Genomic DNA, 19,325 nt, shown 5'->3' on the forward strand with positions numbered 1-19,325 from the left:
ATGTAAGGTCTACACCTGTTGTATTCGGCAAATGTCACAAATACAATTTGATTTGACTTGATTTGAACAGCTCGTCTCAATCCTCACCTTTGTGAAATATTATAAATAGACTACAATGATGATTACAGAGCTAGATTACTTTACAGGTTTGCAATTTCAGGAGCCATGACCTCCTTTCACGTGTTTTCGAATGACTCATCGCTCAATGTTCTTTTTTGTAGTTTTTGGGGCTCATTTCATAAGCCACTGAACAGAGTTCAACGGAAGTGTTGGGATATAATTGCATACAACTGAATCCCCTAACGTTCCCTTCAAACTGAATAGTCCCTCCAAATGAGATCATATTCAGGCACTTTTTATGATTTGATTGGCACTAATAGATTACAGTAAATGTAATTGCCCATGCATCCAGGGGGGGACACTGTTGTCTTGTTTCTCATCACATTGGCAATGAGCCTACAGGCTACAGAGAAAGCCTAGAACAGCTAATACAACAGGAGTTCAACATTCAAAGACAGCTCGTTTTCAGGACAAGAATATTCTTGTAACTTGATTTGCGGGTGGCCTTAAGTAAGCGTGTCTGATTCTAAATTGTGTTAGTGGTCAGGGCAGATTGCTTGCACGACTGCTCACTGGCTGCTCTGAGACTGGCTGGCCAAGGACCGCCTGCAAATGACACGTGTCACCCACATCCGCAGACAAAGCTCTCTGGGAAAGAGAGTCCACGCGCTAAATAATTCAAGTCCGTTCTCTTCGCTGTGAACAAGATGCCAGCCGTCCATACGTTGCTTTTAGAAGAGGCTTTGCAGGACAGTCCTCAGGTGGGTCAATACTATGTTTATGTTATGTGCCGTTATTGAGAGGAAAGGTCTTGTAGGTGATGTGAAATTGGCTAAACCAGCTCCACTGTTGTAGGCTATTTACTCAACTCGACGATGACAGCTTTGAATTGGCTCATTGTTTTGGAAATGTACACTATTCCGCAGTTGCACACTCGCCCATTGGCTATGTATCCGATACAATGTGTCACAAGTCGTACCTAATTCCCATCAGAAACAAATGTCGCCTAAAATTTGCATATTGCTCGAGATTCGAGACTGCCTTTCCCTTTCTAGTGTGAGCAGTGACGTGATGAGTTGCGCATCGCCCGGCCTGTAGTTGGCTGTTGATAAAACAGTGTGCATCAGAACAACGACTGGTTGTTTATTGTGACAGTCACAGTCTTCTGTAGTGTAGACCATTATGTTTTGCGAATTACATGGATGATTTGTTTGACGGAAGTGTTCATATATGTTGTTTTTTAAAAGCCCCCCGAGTTGGGGCCTCGGCCTATTTTACGGGCTGTTGTAGGGGTTTCTGAGTATGGGAATCCATTGGAATTGGTCAATAGCCTAAACTTCCCAGCTATGGGACTGCAATCTGAAATATATTTCAGTCCGGATTTTAGGCATTGACTTAACCTAATTGTCCAAACCTAATCGGTTTGGTTGGTGTGGGAATTTAATTCAGTTAATATTTGTAGCTGACTGTTATTAGTCAAACTCTTAATCAAACTTTATAACACTGTCTTAATTACACGTATTCTAATACTACTTAATAACAGTTAGGCAAAGAGTCTAATTGATATTTTCCACTTGTAGCCTAAATGTAGTTGTATCTGCATTTCTTTAGGCCAGGCTTCACTGGCACTTACGCTATAATAGGCTGTGTCAAAAAATCAAGCATATTACATGCACTTAAATGATGTTGTATCTTAAATATGTATGTAGTTTACGACTGGGTCCTTTGAGTTTAAGTTCAACATACAGTACCAGTCAAAAGTTTGGACATGCCTACTCATTCAAAGGTTTTTCTTTATTTGTACTATTTTCTGCATTGTAGAATAATAGTGAAGACATCGAAACTATGACATGACACATGGAATCGTGTAGTAACCCAAAAATAGTAAAGCAAGTCAAAATATATTTTATATTTGAGATTTTTCAAGATAGCCACTGTTGCTTTGATGACACTCTTGGCATTCTCTCAACCATCTTCACCTGGAATGTTTTTCCAACAGTCTTGAAGGAGTTCCCACATATGTTTAACACTTGTTGGCAACTTTTCCTTCACGTTGCGGTCCAACTCATCCCAAACTATCTCATCCCAAACAATTGGGTTGAGGTCTGGTGATTGTGGAGGCCAAGTCATCTGATGCAGCACTTCATCACTCTCCTTCCTGATGGAGATGTGTTGGGTCATTGTCCTGTTGAAAAAAAAATGATAGTCCCACTAAGAACAAACCAGATGGGATTGCGTATCGCTGCAGAATGCTGTGGAAGCCATGCTGGTTAAGCGTGCCTTGAATTGTCCATTGCAATGTCCATTGCTCATGTTTTTTGGCCCAAGCAAGTCTCTTCTTATTATTGGTGTCCTTTAGTAGTGGTTTCTTTGCAGAAATGTGATTTTGAAGGACTGATTCACGCAACCTCCTCTGAACAGTTGATGTTGAGATGGGTCTGTTACTTGAACTCTGTGAAGTATTTATTTGGCCTGCAATCTGAGGTGCAGTTAACTCTAATGAACTTATCCTCTGAAGCAGAGGTAAGTCTGGGTCTTTCCTGTGGCGGTCCACATGAGACAGTTTTATCATAGCGCTTGATGGTTTTTGAGACTGTACTTGAAGATACTTTCAAAGTTCTTGACATTTTCCGGATTGACTGACCTTCATGTCTCAAAGTAATGATGGACTGTTGGTTTTCTTTGCTTATTTGAGCTGTTCTTGCCATAATATGGACTTGGTCTTTTACCAAATAGGGCTAACTTCTGTATACCACCCCTACCTTAAATAAAGGTTAAATAAAAACCTTGTCACCCCACAACTGATTGGCTCAAACGCATTAAGGAAAGAAATTCCACAAATTAACATTAACAAGGCACACCTGTTAATTGAAATGCATTCCAGGTGACTACCTCATAAAGCTGGTTGAGAGAATGCCAAGAGAGTGCAAAGCTGTCATCAAGGCAAAGGGTGGCTACTTTGAAGAATCTGAAATATAAAATATATTTAGATTTGGTTAACACTTTTTTGGTTACTAAATGATTCAATATGTGTTATTTCATAGTTTTGATGTCTTCACTATTATTCTACAATGTAGAAAATAATACAAATAAAGAAAAAGTAGGTGTCCAAACTTTTGACTGGTACTGCATGCCTGTGGCTTGTGTCTTGCTCTGCATATTTCAGAATAGTTCTTCCTATTCAAATCATGGAATCAATTTGAGTGAGTGAGGGACTAGAAAGTCACATTTCAAATCAGCATATTTATGAATAAAGGGGCTAGGCCTACAAATGGTGTGTAAATACAGTTGAAGTCGGAAGTTTACATACACCTGAGCCAAATACATTTAAACTCAGTTTTTCACAATTCCTGACATTTAATCCTAGTAAAAATTCCCTGATTTAGGTCAGTTAGGATCACCACTTTATTTTAAGAATGTGAAATGTCAGAATAATATTAGAGAGAATTATTTATTTCAGATTTGATTTATTCCATCACATTCCCAGTGGGTCAGAAGTTTACATACACTAAATTAGTATTTGGTAGCATTGCCTTTAAATTGTTTGACTTGGGTCAAATGTTTCGGGTAGCCTTCCACAATAAGTTGGGTGCATTTTGGCCCATTCCTCCTGACAGAGCTGGTGAAACTGAGTCAGGTTTGTAGGCCTCTTTGCTCGCACACGCCTTTTCAGTTCTGCCCACAAATTTTCTGTACGATTGAGGTCAGGGCTTTGTGATGGCCACTCCAATACCTTGACTTTGTTATCCTTAAGCCATTTTGCCACAACTTTGGAAGTATGCTTGGGGTCATTGTCCATTTGGAAGACCCATTTGCGACCAAGCTTTAACTTCCTGACTAATGTCTTGAAATGTTGCTTCAATACTTTCACATCATTTTCCTGCCTCATGATGCCATCTATTTTGTGAATTGCACCAGTCCCTCCTGCAGCAAGGCACCCCCACAACATGATGCTGCCACCCATGTGCTTCACGGTTGGTATGGTGTTCTCCGGCTTGCAGGCCTCCCCTTTTTCCTCCAAACATAATGATGGTCATTATGGCCAATCAGTTCTATTTTTGTTTCATCAGACCAGAAGACAATTCTCCAAAAAGTGTGATCTTTGTCCCCATGTGCAGTTGCAAACCTTAGTCTGGCTTTTTTATGGCGGTTTTGGAGCAGTGGCTTCTTCCTTGCTGAACGGCCTTTCAGGTTATGTCGATACAGGACTCATTTTACTGTGGATATAGATACTTTTGTACCTGTTTCTTCCAGCATCTTCACAATGTCCTTTGCTGTTGTTCTGGGATTGACTTGCACTTTTCGCACCGAAGTACATTCATCTCTAGGAGACAGAACACGTCTCCTTCCTGAGCGGTGTGACGGCTGCGTAGTCCCATGGTGTTTATACTTGCGTACTATTGTTTGTATAGATGAACGTGGTACCTTCAGGCGTTTGGAAATTGCCCCCAGGGATGAACCAGCCTTGTGGAGGTCTCCAATTGTTTTCTGAGGTCTTGGCTGATTTCTTTTGATTTCCCATGATGTCAAGCAAAGAGGCACTGAGTTTGAAGGTAGGCCTTGAAATACATCCACAGGTACACCTCCAATTGACTCAAATGATGTCAATTAGCCTATCAGAAGCTTCTAAAGCCATGACATAATTTTCTGGAATTTTCCAAGCAGTTTAAAGGCACAGTCAACTTAGTGTACTTAAACTTCTTACCCACTGGAATTGTAATACAGTGAATTCTAAGTGAAATAATCTGGCTGTAAACAATTGTTGGAAAAATTATTTGTGTCATTCATAAAGTAGATGTCCTAACCGACTTGCCAAAACTATAGTTTGTTAACAAGATATTTGTGGAGTGGTTGTAAACAAGTTTTAATGACTCCAACATAAGTGTATGTAAACTTCCGACTTCAGCAGTATAAATCATTAAATAAAGGTGTGTGCCTCTTTGCCGCACCCATACCAGCTTACCACACTGTGCCGGTCTCCAGACAATTACAGGCTGAATGTCTTAAAAGCTTATCGCTCATTTGGTCTATGTCAGCATTTTTCAATCTGTCTAGTGTCTGGCTGCCTCCCTTCTGCCTGCCTGTCTGTTTATTCCATTGCCACATTGCCTGCCTGTCTATCTGCCACTTGTCATAGGTTTCTGTGTGTCCTTCTCTTCTCTACAGACTCGCTCCTTGCTCAGTGTGTTTGAGGAGGATGCAGGGACGCTCACAGACTACACCAACCAGCTGCTTCAGTCCATGCAGAGGGTGTATGGAGCCCAGGTAACACGCACATAGGCACACACATGCAATCTAGGGTTGGGCGGTATCCAGATTTTCATATTGTCATACCATCCTTCTCTCACCCTGGAATTTACGGTATTACAGGCTTAGTACACAAGGGGGAGCCAAAATAGTGAGTTGGGCGTCTATTACCAGAATGATAACAAAATTAGCACAATAGATCATTTCCATGGAGGCTGCTCACTAATATATGCTAACGATCCCAAATGAAAATAAACAAATTGCAAAGATGGGCAATCCAGCTCATAAAGTTATACATATATTTGTAGGAGCTACCGAATGTCATGTTTGGTGAGTTTGTACATTTTCAAGCGAATGTGAACGAGAGACATTGTGCAAATGAACAAAGTTTTGACTCATTCAGTACTGGCTCTGGAGCAGCGTGTGTTCACACTGTGTCTGTGTGGAGTCTGGAGTCGCTAGGGCAACGGGCCTGCCTGCTCTGCTCAGAGAAGATGGGGGAGGAGAAGACAGGTGAGAAAAGAGAGCAGAAAAAAACAAGGAATTCAAGATAGCAGTGGCAGCTGTACAGAACTCATCCAAAGGGCTTTGACTTCTCAAACACGGAAGAAAGCTAACACGATATGATGCCCGTCACCTTATTATTTCAGCCACTTACTAGATAGCAAGTTAAAGTAGGGGTCATGTTAACGCATCATTCTGAGTTTTTCACGCAGAAAAAAATAATACAACGCATAATAAATATCTTCCTGCATTTTGTAAACTCATATCTAAAAGGCTTCTTATTGTAATTTCTGCTCGGCATCAGACTCATTTTGTGCTTCAGTTGCACTTCTTAAATGGAATGAGAATTCACGAACAGGCATTATATCAACAGACAGCGCTCCAACTGATGTGTAGTATATCAACAGACAGCGTTCCAACTGATGTGTAGTATATCAACAGACAGCGCTCCCACTGATGTGTAGTGTATCAACAGACAGCGCTCCCACTGATGTGTAGTATATCAACAGACAGCGCTCCCACTGATGTGTAGTTTATCAACAGACAGCGCTCCCACTGATGTGTAGTATATCAACAGACAGCGCTCCCACTGATGTGTAGTATATCAACAGACAGCGCTCCCACTGATGTGTAGTATATCAACAGACAGCGCTCCCACTGATGTGTAGTATATCAACAGACAGCGCTCCCACTGATGTGTAGTATATCAACAGACAGCGCTCCCACTGATGTGTAGTATATCAACAGACAGCGCTCCCACTGATGTGTAGTATATCAACAGACAACGCTCCCACTGATGTGTAGTATATCAACAGACAGCGCTCCCACTGATGTGTAGTATATCAACAGACAGCGCTCCAACTGATGTGTAGTATATCAACAGACAGCGCTCCCACTGATGTGTAGTATATCAACAGACAGCGCTCCAACTGATGTGTAGTATATCAACAGACAGCGCTCCCACTGATGTGTAGTGTATCAACAGACAGCGCTCCCACTGATGTGTAGGTTCTTTTCTCCAGTACTTTTCTTGGTGTAACCAGCCTATTTTTCTCAGTTAAAATGCAAGATTAACTTTAGGCAAAACATTAGGAAATGTAGGTTACTACATTATTTCTATGATGGGCCTAAACATTAGAAATATGACGGCCATGCATCGTTTGCATCGTCACTTGTGTGGCTGCCGGCCAAATAGCGTTGTCATCTGATGAAAAATATTTTTCTGTCAAATGTGTTGCACTAATGTATTTTCTTTGAAGGAAAACTATATTTGCACATCCCTGATCACTCTATTGAAGAAAAAAAACACTGACATCCAATAAAACGCGACCCCTGTCAATACACAGCTCAACTCACCCGCTCCCTCTTTCCCCTATTGTGCTATTTACAAACAAAGGTGTGACTGGCTCAACTGTGCTGAGGGAAAAAGTTAGCTTCATAGTGTCACCAGTGACATTGTGATCTGCTGTATCTCCTAACACATTGCACAAGTTGACTGCAGGTATTTACTTAAAAAATACCTACAAATATGACAATTTATTGAAAAACTTCAAATAAATGGTTTCTACGGTATTGACAGTATTGGGAAAAACCATCCCGTGGCTATTTCCAAGTTCCCCAGTATACGGTTTATATGGTATACCGCCCAAGCCCAGTCCAATCCAATTTGAAGTCATTGATTCTTTGTGAGGATACAATAGCTTAGTTTGCATGATGTGTGCAGTTTCTGAGAGTTAATTTCCTGTAAGACGGGTCATCCACAGGATAAACTGCTAATGACATCACTTCCTGTGTTCTTCAGAGTGAGATGGGATTGGCTACAGAACAGCTGTCCAGACAGCTACTGGAGTATGAGAAGCAAGTATGTCTTATTGAGAATATTGGACAACGCTCATGTACTTAACTGCAGTGTATTGCTATATACCTGTTACCTAGCATTATTTCAGAAAGCATAAGACTTTAAATGTATGTAGTTCTGTCCTTGAGCTCTTCTTGTTCATTAATATTCTGTATTATGTCATTTTTTTTACGTTTTGTGTGGACCCCAGGTAGAGTAGCTGCTGCAATAGCAACAGCTCATGGGGATCTAATAACTAAATAAGACTTCTACCATTGGATTTGTTAGCATATTGTCCCTTTACAGGAGAGAGCAGCATGCCAGCAATTTGATGGCAATTTAGTATTTCTAACATCATAGCCTCAATGTTTATTTGGAATGTGCTAAATTCAGTGTTTTATGACATTTTTGAGTCACGTATTGTTTTCTTCAGAATTTTGCCCTTGGTAAAGGTGACGAGGAGGTGATCAGCACACTGCAGCAATTTGCAAAAACTGTGGGGGAGGTGAGGCTAGTGCATCTGTGCATGTTTGTGTTACTGGGTTTGTGAGCATGCTGTTTACACAGGGAGGGTTTGTGTGCATATAGGAGTTTCTGGTCTGAGAAGAGTGAGTGTCAACGACAGTGTGTGGATGTGTGCAACAGTCATGGAATAAATGGAGGTGGATAAAATATTCCACAAATACCCTGTCACAATTGTATGCATTGGAAGTTGAATTATAGGCTTTCCCTTGTCATTACAACTGACCCGTTTCAACATTAGAACATTCACCAGCTCTCTGTAGAGGCTATGGCCTCCAGGATGAGGTAGAGAGACCAGTTGCGGTACAGCCAGGTAGAGAAGCACTCTGGCTTTCCTGGAGGTGGAGGTGTAGTCTAGTGGTTAAGAGCATTGGGCCAGTAACTGAAAGGTCGAATCCCCCAGCCGACTAAGTGGGAAAAAATGTCAATGTGCCCTTGCGCAAGGCACTTAACCGTAATTGCTCCTGTAAATCACTCTGGATAAGAGTGTCTACTGAAATGTAAAAACTGTTACTTTAGACAGATGGATTGAGCCATAGGGGGTCTGTGGGCCTGGCTGGCTAGCCTGTGCTGGAGAGGCATTAGAGCAGTCATTGTTTGCCCTTCTGGCCTAACTACACAGGCCTAAAGAATGCATCTATCTTCCTGCAGATTACACCTAATCCTGCTCTGACCTTAGGTTCACACTACTGCAGGTGTTGTACACCACTGTGTGTTTACTTGGTAGATGGTTTAGCACTTACCTGAATTTGGCTTCTTTGAATATGACTTGATAGTGAAATGAACTAGTCCAAGTCGAGGATAGCTGCATAGGGTATATGCTTTATATTGGTAAGAAATTACAGGATGAGATTCATCTTCAGACCAAGAAAATGTGTTTTGACTGGTTCTCAATTACACAGTAGGGATTTGTCTGTGTGATGATCGGTAATTTGAATGAACTGCTTTTCAACTTCCTTTTGAACCACAATCAATCAACCCCTGCTGTTTTCAGGGTGCCTCTGGGTAATTTAGTTCTCTCTTCTCCCCAGCTGAATACACTACACTCAGAGCTGGCCACTCAGATGGCTGACAGGATGATCTTTCCCATGATCCAGTTCAGAGAGAAGGACCTTACAGGTAGACACAAACACTTGCTCATCAGCCTGTTGCTTTCACCCATTTTGAATATAATCTGTATGTGATTGATTCTGGTTTTGTGATTTGTCATGGTTTTTGACACTGAATCTGTATTTGACTTCTCAGAGATAAGCACATTGAGAGAAATATTTGGCATCGCCTCTGATGGTATGTATGGGTTTCTCAAATTTGATATGATTTTGTTTTGGAGTTGGTATTATACAGTAGCTGACCGTCTCAGCTCATGTCCACTCCTTCCCCATCACAGAGCATGAGGCTGCCATGGTCAAGTACAGCAGACTGCCCAAGAAGAAGGAGAATGAGAAGGTAGTGATGGGGACTGTATGAGACCTATACTAGCCAAATCTCTAACAGTACAACAACGCACTGGTAGTACCTGTTAACAACGCACTGGTAGTACCTGTTAACAATGCACTGGTAGTACCTGTTAACAATGCACTGGTAGTACCTGTTAACAATGCACTGGTAGTACCTGTTAACAATGCACTGGTAGTACCTGTTAACAATGCACTGGTAGTACCTGTTAACAATGCACTGGTAGTACCTGTTAACAATGCACTGGTAGTACCTTTTAACAACGCACTGGTAGTACCTGTTAACAACGCACTGGTAGTACCTGTTAACAACGCACCGGTAGTACCTGTTAACAACGCACTGGTAGTACCTGTTAACAATGCACTGGTAGTACCTGTTAACAATGCACTGGTAGTACCTGTTAACAATGCACTGGTAGTACCTGTTAACTATGCACTGGTAGTACCTGTTAACAATGCACTGGTAGTACCTGTTAACTATGCACTGGTAGTACCTGTTAACAATGCACTGGTAGTACCTGTTAACTATGCACTGGTAGTACCTGTTAACAATGCACTGGTAGTACCTGTTAACAATGCACTGGTAGTACCTGTTAACTATGCACTGGTAGTACCTGTTAACAATGCACTGGTAGTACCTGTTAACTATGCACTGGTAGTACCTGTTAACAATGCACTGGTAGTACCTGGTAACAATGCACTGGTAGTACCTGTTAACAATGCACTGGTAGTACCTGTTAACTATGCACTGGTAGTACCTGTTAACAATGCACTGGTAGTACCTGTTAACAATGCACTGGTAGTACCTGTTAACAATGCACTGGTAGTACCTGTTAACAATGCACTGGTAGTACCTGTTAAACTGGTGCAATAGATAACATTGCCTCATAATAGTTGAGAGGTTATGACATACGTTAGTTTAGAGATCATGTTGCTCTACTTAGCTCTCCCTCTGATTAGCTGGGTATATGTTTGCGGACAGGTAGCCTAGAGGTTAAGAGTGTTGGGCCAGTAACCGAAAGGTCACAATCTGTCTGTGCCCTTAAGCAAGGCACTTAACCCTAATCGCTCCTGTAAGTCGCACCGGATAAGAGCGTGTGTGTGTGATTAACTACTGTGTTATGGTGCAGGTGAAAGCCGAATTGGTAGGGGAGGTGGCCTACTCCAGGAGGAAGCAGCACCAGGCCTCCATGCAGTATTATTGTGCCCTCAACGCCCTGCAGTACCGCAAGAGAGTGGCCATGCTGGAGCCCATGCTTGGTTACACACAGGCCCAGGTACCAACACACACCCAAATCCACATTGCAAGTCGTTAACCCAATATCAACACACTCTTTACCCCTACCGCAATAAACCAGGACACCACACACTGCTGTGGTCCTATAGCAAGTCAGAACTGGAGAAGCAATGAATGTCTTCTCTCTTTGTGTCCCTCTCAGATCACCTTCTATAAGAAAGGCATAGATCTAGTTTCAAAGAAAATGGACAGCTTCCTGGGGTCAGTGTCCAGCATGACACAAAATATCGAGGCTCAGTTGGACTCAGAGGCTGAGGCCATGCGTATGACCCAGAGAGAGCTGCTCTCCATGGAGGACACGGTCTACATGCCTGACCGCGACCCCGCCCCTGTCAACCGCACGCTCATACAGAAGGCAGGCTACCTCAACATCAGGAAGTAAGGCTCTGTTTGATTAAGTTCAATTCACTCAGTCCTTCATTCAATGCTCTTTTTTTTCAATTTGGTGTGTCAGTGTTCAATGTCTTGTCCTTGTTTGATGTTTTCAGGCTATAGCTGGATGTGTTAAATTGTGAACGATTGTGACACTATTGTCTGCAGGTCTTGTTTTTATTCCGTATCAAAGGAAACATTAATGAATGTGTCAAACTACAATTACAAGATGTCTCAAAGTTACACTCTTTGTACTTCAGTGAATACAATTTGTTTGTCAGCTCTGGCAAGGTGGGCTGTCAGCTACGATTATAGCTAAATATAAGAAGAAAAACTTGGCTTGAGGTAGAATTGCAGAACTAACGTTGTGATTTAGTAAGGTGTCAGAGCTGTCAAATACAGTCTTTTTCTCATAGACATCGCCAGTCTTTGACAAATGTCTGCAGCACAAAATAAAATGTTCTGCAGAATGCCATTTTATTTAATGACACATCTGTCTCAAATGCTTGTCAAGCGCAGCTATGCCAAAAGATAATTAGTTCTCCGTTTTTTTTATGGACAGATTTGAGTCATACAAAAAGTTTTGCGATTTGAGCTGTCAGCACTTTCTGATTGCTTTTAGATTTCAGATTGAGATGTTTAGTTCTAGTAGCTGAGTCATGGAGACGACAGCTGCTCCAACACTGTGAACTGGGTGGTGTTCACTAGGAACGAAATGGAAGCAAATGGCGGAAAGGACTACCTGAATTATTGTTTTTGTTTTACGTTGGAGAAGTTTAACCTATTTGTTTCTATGGTGTGCAGTAATGAATACAACCCTTTTCTGCTCCCCCACAGTAAGACGGGCCTAGTCACCACAGCCTGGGACCGGCTTTACTTCTTCACCCAGGGAGGGAACCTCATGTGCCAGCCGCGAGGGGCAGTGGCAGGGGGCATGGTGCTAGACCTGGATAACAGCTCTGTCATGGCCGTAGAGTGTGAGGACAGACGCTACTGTTTTCAGATCACCTCCCCCAATGGTAAAACGTATGTACGCTAAGTATTCACACTTCATCCTCACCAAGACCCTCACTGGTCACGCACAGATTTGTGAGGAAGACTTCTTATGAGCCTACAAACAGTATTGTGTTTTAATTTTGTTATTGGGATTTTGCAGGTCAATGATTCTACAAGCAGAGAGCAAAAGGGAATATGAGGAAGTATGTATCATACCAGTCAAATCTTTTGTACCTGTTTGTTTCATAGGTTTCTTTCATCCATGTGTTCAAAGCCATTGTTACGTTTTCATTCATGAAAGTTCTTCTTGCCTGCCTGTCACAAGCTGCATTAGAGGAGCTATTTGAAATGTCTGATGTTTGTTGAGCAATGGCTGTGAGTCTAATACTTTCTTCCGTTTCTTATCTCCAGTGGATTTGCACTTTGAACAATATCTCCCGACAGATCTACCTGACTGACAACCCTGAGGTACATTATATATACTCTCTCTAATCAATACAGTGAGATAAGTAGTAAATCAGTAGTATGTAATAGCACTTGAAAGAAGTCACAATGAATAAATCAATATTTTGTTGTGTGTGTGATAAGGTGAAGACAGACATGTTTTAAAAAATATATATGTTTACACCAAGCCCATTCTATATGAGTAGCAGCAGGGCTGCGATTGACTGATACAGGACAGGATGTTTCCAGAGTCCAGTATAGCCCTAGAGACTTTGCAGGGGGCTGATTATGCTCTGGTCTGGTCTAGTTTTTAGCAGATTTCCTGATTGTTTTAGAGATGATTGTGCTCCCATGGGATATCTCTAAACTGGGATATGGTGTTTTACAGATGAAAGATCTTAATTTGATCATTCTTTTGTTACTTTGTATTTTACTGCATAGCAGGACATGCCAACTTGTAATGTATTTCAGTTTTTAAAAGGTTTGCAATTTTCACTTTGAAATGTCAGACTTGATTTGCCCTAAAGAAAAATGTATCAACCACTACAAAAATGTACATGAATTATAATCCACATAATAATTCACATGTCCTGTTGCGTCAGGATTATTTTCCTGTTGTAGCAAACTGGGTCAAATGAAGATCCTACATCTGGATGGCACCATCAGAGGCTGCTGATTCCACCCAGTTGAACTTAAACCCATTCTCTATGCACATAACAAGACAGACTAAGAGGCTCTATCTATACTGTGTGTGTATGCATGCTTGTGGGTGCATATGTGTGCGTGCACCAGCGGGTTCTGCATGTTCAGAAGTATGCTTTGCCTTAATTTGTACACATAAACAAATGCATCGTATGTTCTGTTACTTCGTCTCTGACCTCATGGCTCCCTAGTGCCCGTGGGTAATTTGTTTATTCCAAACAAACCAGGAAGCAACTCTGGCAAGATGCAAACAACTGATGGGTTAGTGTAAGGTCAAGTACTGCTTCCAATTGATACTTTTCATAGGCCTAATTGGTGTACATAGCCTGTTATGTATTATGTAAGTCTTTTAATACTCTATTGATGACAGTGAAGAAGGTTGGTTTGATCCCAGACTACTTCTATACCTGCCTCAAACTAAATAATTTCCCCAGTATAATCAACCAAACTACGCCCTCTTGTGGCACCATGTGTTAGTCACAGAGCATAATGTTAGGACTTTTATCATTATTACAGTGTAATGACAGAAACTGCACCCTGTTCCCCTCTTTAGGCAGTGGCCATCAGACTGAACCAGACAGCCATTCAGGCGGTCACTCCCATCACCAGCTTTGAGAAGAGAGGAGAGGGCTCACCCAACCCAGACAGGTTAGCCTCAATCATGCAGAGGAAACACCTTGCTTTTTTTTAAATAACACATATATGCATGTGTTATTTCAGGAATTCTGATAGTACACTCACACACTTATTTTTCTTCCTCTCTCTTCATTTCCCTCCCTCTCTCTGCAGGGCTAAGCCAGGTGGGATGCAGTCCTCTAGCGGTGCGTCCCAGAAGACTTCCAGTGCTCCTGAGCCAGAGGACCTGATAGTTCCCGGGACACCCATCCAGTTTGACATCATGTTGCCTGCCTCGGAGTTCCAGGACCAGAACAGGGCCGGAGGGAGGTAAGATCGTCACCACAGGGCTGGCGTGTTAGAACCAGTTCTTGTACGCTGATTTGTACAATAATAGCTCAACTGGGTTTAATTGTGTGCGTTTCTTCGCTGACAGGCGTACAAACCCTTTCGGAGAAACAGACGATGACTGCTCCCCTGAAAGCGACGGTAGGAGTGTCTCCATTCCAGTTTTCATTAGTACTGTACTGTTTATGGACTACATATCCCCTGATCCTCTCTGTCTCCTGATGTGTCTGCATGTGTGTGTGTGTAGACTCCCTGCTGCAGCAGGTGTTTGCGGTGCGGTTCCTGGGCTCCATGGCGGTGCGTTCGGGACAAACCCAGGAAGTGATCTATGAGGCCATGAGACAGGTGCTGGCGGCTCGAGCCATCCACAACATCTTCAGAACCACAGAGTCCCATCTCATGGTCACGAGCAGCTGTCTCAGGTACAGTAACCGGTCAAACAGCAGACCCATGAAAGTGCTTACAGAGTTTAACCTTGCCACTGTGCTTCTGACAACTATGTTGATTCATTGTGTTCTTTGTTATCTTTACCACAGGTTGATTGACCCCCAGACACAAGTCACAAGAATCGGTGTAAGGGCCTGAAAATGTAACCTTAGTAGGCTGCGTTTACACAGGCAGCCCAATTCTGATCTTTTTTCCACTAACTGGTCTTTTGATCAATCAGACCGGCTCTGAAAAAGATCTGATGTGATTGGTCAAAAGAACAATTAGTGGAAAAATATCAGAATTGGGCTATCTGTGTAAACGCAGCAGTATACTGTATTTATCAGTGTAATGTTGTCTGTTCACTAGGGCTTCACTCTTGGTGATAGCACTAAGGTTTCAGTATGAATTAATCATTATTGGTCCTGCGCTCTCTCCTCTTCCTCCCTCACAGTTCCAGCTACAGGAGGTGACCCAGTTTGTGGCCCACCAGGAGAACGGCAGGCTGATGGGCTTTGTGGTGGAGGGGCGAGACTGGAGCGAGGATGACGAGGAGGGAGAGCCCTCCTTTAGTGCTTTTGTCTTTGAAAGCAACACAGAGGGGGAGAAGGTAAGGCATCTTAACACACATTCATGTGTTGGGCTCACTATGGCACAGAGCCTTCAGTCAGTGAATTTACTTGTCATGGGTTCATCTGTTTCACAATGTAATTTGTGTCATCTTCATTCACAGATATGTTACACGATAAGCTTGGGGAAGGATATTATGGAGGCAAAGAAGGTATGTTTTTAAATCAATCTCAATTTATTAATTCTCAATCTAACCCACTAATGTGTGTGTGTGTGTGTGTGTGTGTGTGTGTGTGTGTGTGTGTGTGTGTGTGTGTGTGTGTGTGTGTGTGTGTGTGTGTGTGTGTGTGTGTGTGTGTGTGTGAAGGACCCAGAGGCTCTAGTCCAGCTGTTGAAGAACATGCCTCTGACCAACGAGGGCAAGTTCCTCCTGCTGGACAGCGAGACAGGCAACACGGCTAACGGAGGAGCACCGGATGAGGAGGAGTCTGAGGCCTAGCCAGGCCCAGGGGAGGGTCTGAGGTTCCCCCAACAAACACCTCCTCACGTGGGGTTTCGGTGTTCTCTGGAGCGCTACCCCTGACTTTAATCTGGTACTACCTGTTGACCACTTGACCAGGAAAAACTCCTGGGTCTATATGGTGTATCCCTTATGACCACAAGAGTGACGTACAGGTACTTATTCAAAGGGACAATGTTTAGGTTTACTATTTACGTTATTTCACTATTTTTCACTGGTGGAATGAATATCCTCAGCCACCCTGTCAGTTTAAACTGGGACCTCCAACACTAATACACTTACATTTCATAACTTTGAGTTTAGTGGTACCATTGTGTCTGTGCTGCAGTAGAAGTATTGTGTAGAGATGGATGGCCATGACATCTTACTTTTCAGCAGCACTTAATATACAACTATCATTCCTATAGGACAATATTGCACTTCCAAGGTTTCTATTTAACCAAAGGCTTGATGTCTGTAGTAAAATGCACTAACTTCAGATGTTGTTATGCAGCATTCTAAAGTAAGGAAAATGAAAAGGAAAGGGTTTTAGGCCAATCGGATAGCGTGTTAACCCACGTTGTCCGACATCCACATAGCATGTTAGATAACTTGTAACGCGGCTGCATGGGATTTGTCAGATATAATGTTGGGTGTGACTTCGTTGCATTCCATGGCAGTGTCTGCGATAAGGTAACGCAAGGAGCCGCTTGTGGATTTTACAGCTGTAACGAAGTTCCACCTCCGACACCGTCAAAACAACTGCTATTCGGATGACGGCTAGCGCAGATCTGTTAGAATCTAGCCCTTAATTCTATTGGCTTCATAGAATCTGAAAATCGAAACAAAACACTAATGGCAAAGGGGAAATCACTGATGCATTGCATTTTCTTTTGATCGGGCATTGCATTCCTGCGTGTATGTTCTCTTAGCCCTGATTAACCTGCAATACGAAACGTCATGTATGTGCTGTTTCTGAATGTAAGATGTTTTTGTAGTGTGGAATAATAACGACAATAGGTCAAAGCTCGCCTTTGTGTGGACCGCGAGGTCATTCAGTGTTGACCAAGGTGTTTGCTTGCATGCCGAGATGATTGGCAACTTTAAAACAGCTTTTACAGAGTTTTGTCTGAGTGTAGGTGTTTTTCTTAGTCGGTCGTATTGTAAGGCCTAACATGCCGACCAGACCACTTGCGCGCATGTTGATTTTGACCACCCACACCAGACTCGATCAGGACACGCAGGTAAACCGAGTCTGTTTCTAGTAATCTCTCTTCCTTCAGGCTTCTTCATCTTCTTTGGACTTTATATGGTGGTGGGCAACCAACTTTAAGGTACGACATGAGCCGTATGGTCAGAATGTAACTCAGAATGTCATAAGGGCTTTTATGACATTCTGTTTAAATGGCTGTCTATAGACAGAGTGGGTTTTGCATTCCTGCATTGTTTACTCATTAAACCACGAAGGAGTCATTTTAGGGTCAAATCCTAAATTGTATGTAAATCAAATTTTTACTTTGTCATGCATTGATGTCGATGGGAGACTAAGTGAAAATTTAACTTAAACGGATGTTAGGATTCTCCCCCTAGAGAGGATCCATCTTCTGTAATCCTCCTTAGTGTCTGCCCTTCATGTTGCTGCAACTCCCTTGTGTTCCCTCTGCTTCCTAAGTCAAATGTACTGTCAGGGAAAATATATACAAGCCATCTGGAAAATGTACTAAAAGTGGCAAGTGCATTGTTCTCCTTTGCTGGAATTTCTCTTTTGTAAATGACCTTTGGTTGTATATGACTTCCCATAAGGCTTTACACTTTAGGAAACGTTAACATTCAATCTTTAATAAAAATATAAGTGACATTTTCTTACTGCCTTGAGTATTTTTTATTATTTGAGAAATGGGGTGGAAAGTAGGGGAGTGGCACTGGAGCTTTGGGTAGTGTCGTTACATTTGGCATCAGCGTGTAGGGGGGTTGTAAGGTTGTAATCATTACCTTTGATAGTGTACAGCATTGTGGACAGGGGACATCATACTGCATGATAGGGGACATCATACTGCACGATAGGGGACATCATACTGCACGATAGGGGACATCATAGTGCACGATGAGGCACATTGAAGCTGTCGAACAGGTTGTTGAGGTACATTGTACTTACTTTTTAAATGTGGATAGACTCATGTCGATCCTTAATAGGGGATATTTCCTGTCAAGTTTCAAGCCACAAACATACATTACTACCACATATTGCAATGGGTGTAGGGATAGAGATTTGTACACATGTACATAATGAACATATTCAAGGTATCATTAGTTTCTAAACACATACAGAACCAGTCAAAAGTTTGGACACACCTCATTGCAGGGTTTTTCTTTATTTTCACTATTTTTTACATTGTAGAATAATAGTTATAACATCAAAACTATGAAATAACACATGGAATCATGTAGTAACCAAAATATTGTTAAAACAAATCAAAATATATTTTATATTTGAGATTCTTCAAAGTAGCCACCCTTTGCCTTGATGACAGCAATCTACTGCACACACACACATTGGCTCCCTCATACACTCCAGTCTCTGACCTTTGTAGCGTAGCTCCAGGCAGTTGAGTGTCGGGGGTATGAGGGTGGAAGGTCTCAGGGAGGAAGCACAGGGCAAGTTAGGAGCCATGGAGACTACTGGAGAGCCTTACTCAGGACCAGGAGTCTGACGACTGCCCATCTGACGAGAGGAGAACACACACATGGGTTAGATATGAAAACACCACTTACAAAACAGAGACACACACAAATCACAGCAAATACACACCCAGACAAAACGCACACAGGCACATGATATAAACACACCAAGGTATGAAAGCTGCATTTTTTTTATCCTCAAAGATCAGGTTGCTGAGAGACTGGGCAAACTACCCATCAGCAGGAAGTGCCTGAGGGCCTTAAAGTGCCTATCCACCCCCAGCTCTACAAAGAAGTAGTCCCCCACCACCTTGTTGACCAAGGATACACTGAGGGAGAGAGAGGAGGGGGGTTAACAGGAGTACGAAATAGTCAGTGCTAAGCACACAAATAGAGAGATGTTGTCGAGGAAACGGCTCACAAAAACAGACATGGTGAGATTCTACTTCAAAATATATGTGTACAATACATTTCTGGTTACTTCAATAAAATAGCTTAAAAACAAATATAGATGACCACTGTTTATTTCCTGGCCAACTTTAGACTGGAGTAGTCCGTTCCTGATACCGTATGATGCAATGGCCTTTTATCAATTCGATCTTGCTCACCTCCTGCATACTCTCTCCTCCGTCATCTCTCACCTCCTTTTGGAAAAGGTCAAAGTTAATCGAGGATAGTCGGCGAGGAGCGTGAACGTGGATGAAATGAGATTGCTCAAAATGAGTCTCCTTCTCCACTCATGTGTCATTAGGC

General features: G+C 42.3%; 1 protein-coding gene across 1 annotated transcript; it reads left to right on the forward strand.

Annotated features, from left to right (window-relative positions):
- Positions 1-681: 681 nt before the first annotated feature.
- On the forward strand, positions 682-17,756 carry LOC129855194 (DCC-interacting protein 13-beta-like). Its single transcript, XM_055922606.1, has 20 exons — positions 682-821; positions 5,227-5,325; positions 7,613-7,672; positions 8,082-8,153; positions 9,202-9,289; positions 9,416-9,457; positions 9,558-9,616; positions 10,755-10,901; positions 11,064-11,299; positions 12,131-12,319; positions 12,450-12,492; positions 12,701-12,757; positions 13,989-14,083; positions 14,225-14,380; positions 14,487-14,539; positions 14,646-14,820; positions 14,935-14,971; positions 15,279-15,434; positions 15,558-15,605; positions 15,762-17,756. The coding sequence occupies exons 1-20, from the start codon at positions 768-770 to the stop codon at positions 15,891-15,893; spliced, it is 1,998 nt and encodes a 665-aa protein (XP_055778581.1). The 5' UTR covers positions 682-767; the 3' UTR covers positions 15,894-17,756.
- The last annotated feature ends 1,569 nt before the right edge of the window (positions 17,757-19,325 follow it).

This window comes from Salvelinus fontinalis, chromosome 5 (assembly GCF_029448725.1).
Source record: "Salvelinus fontinalis isolate EN_2023a chromosome 5, ASM2944872v1, whole genome shotgun sequence".
In the NCBI taxonomy this organism is placed as follows: Eukaryota; Metazoa; Chordata; class Actinopteri; order Salmoniformes; family Salmonidae; genus Salvelinus; species Salvelinus fontinalis.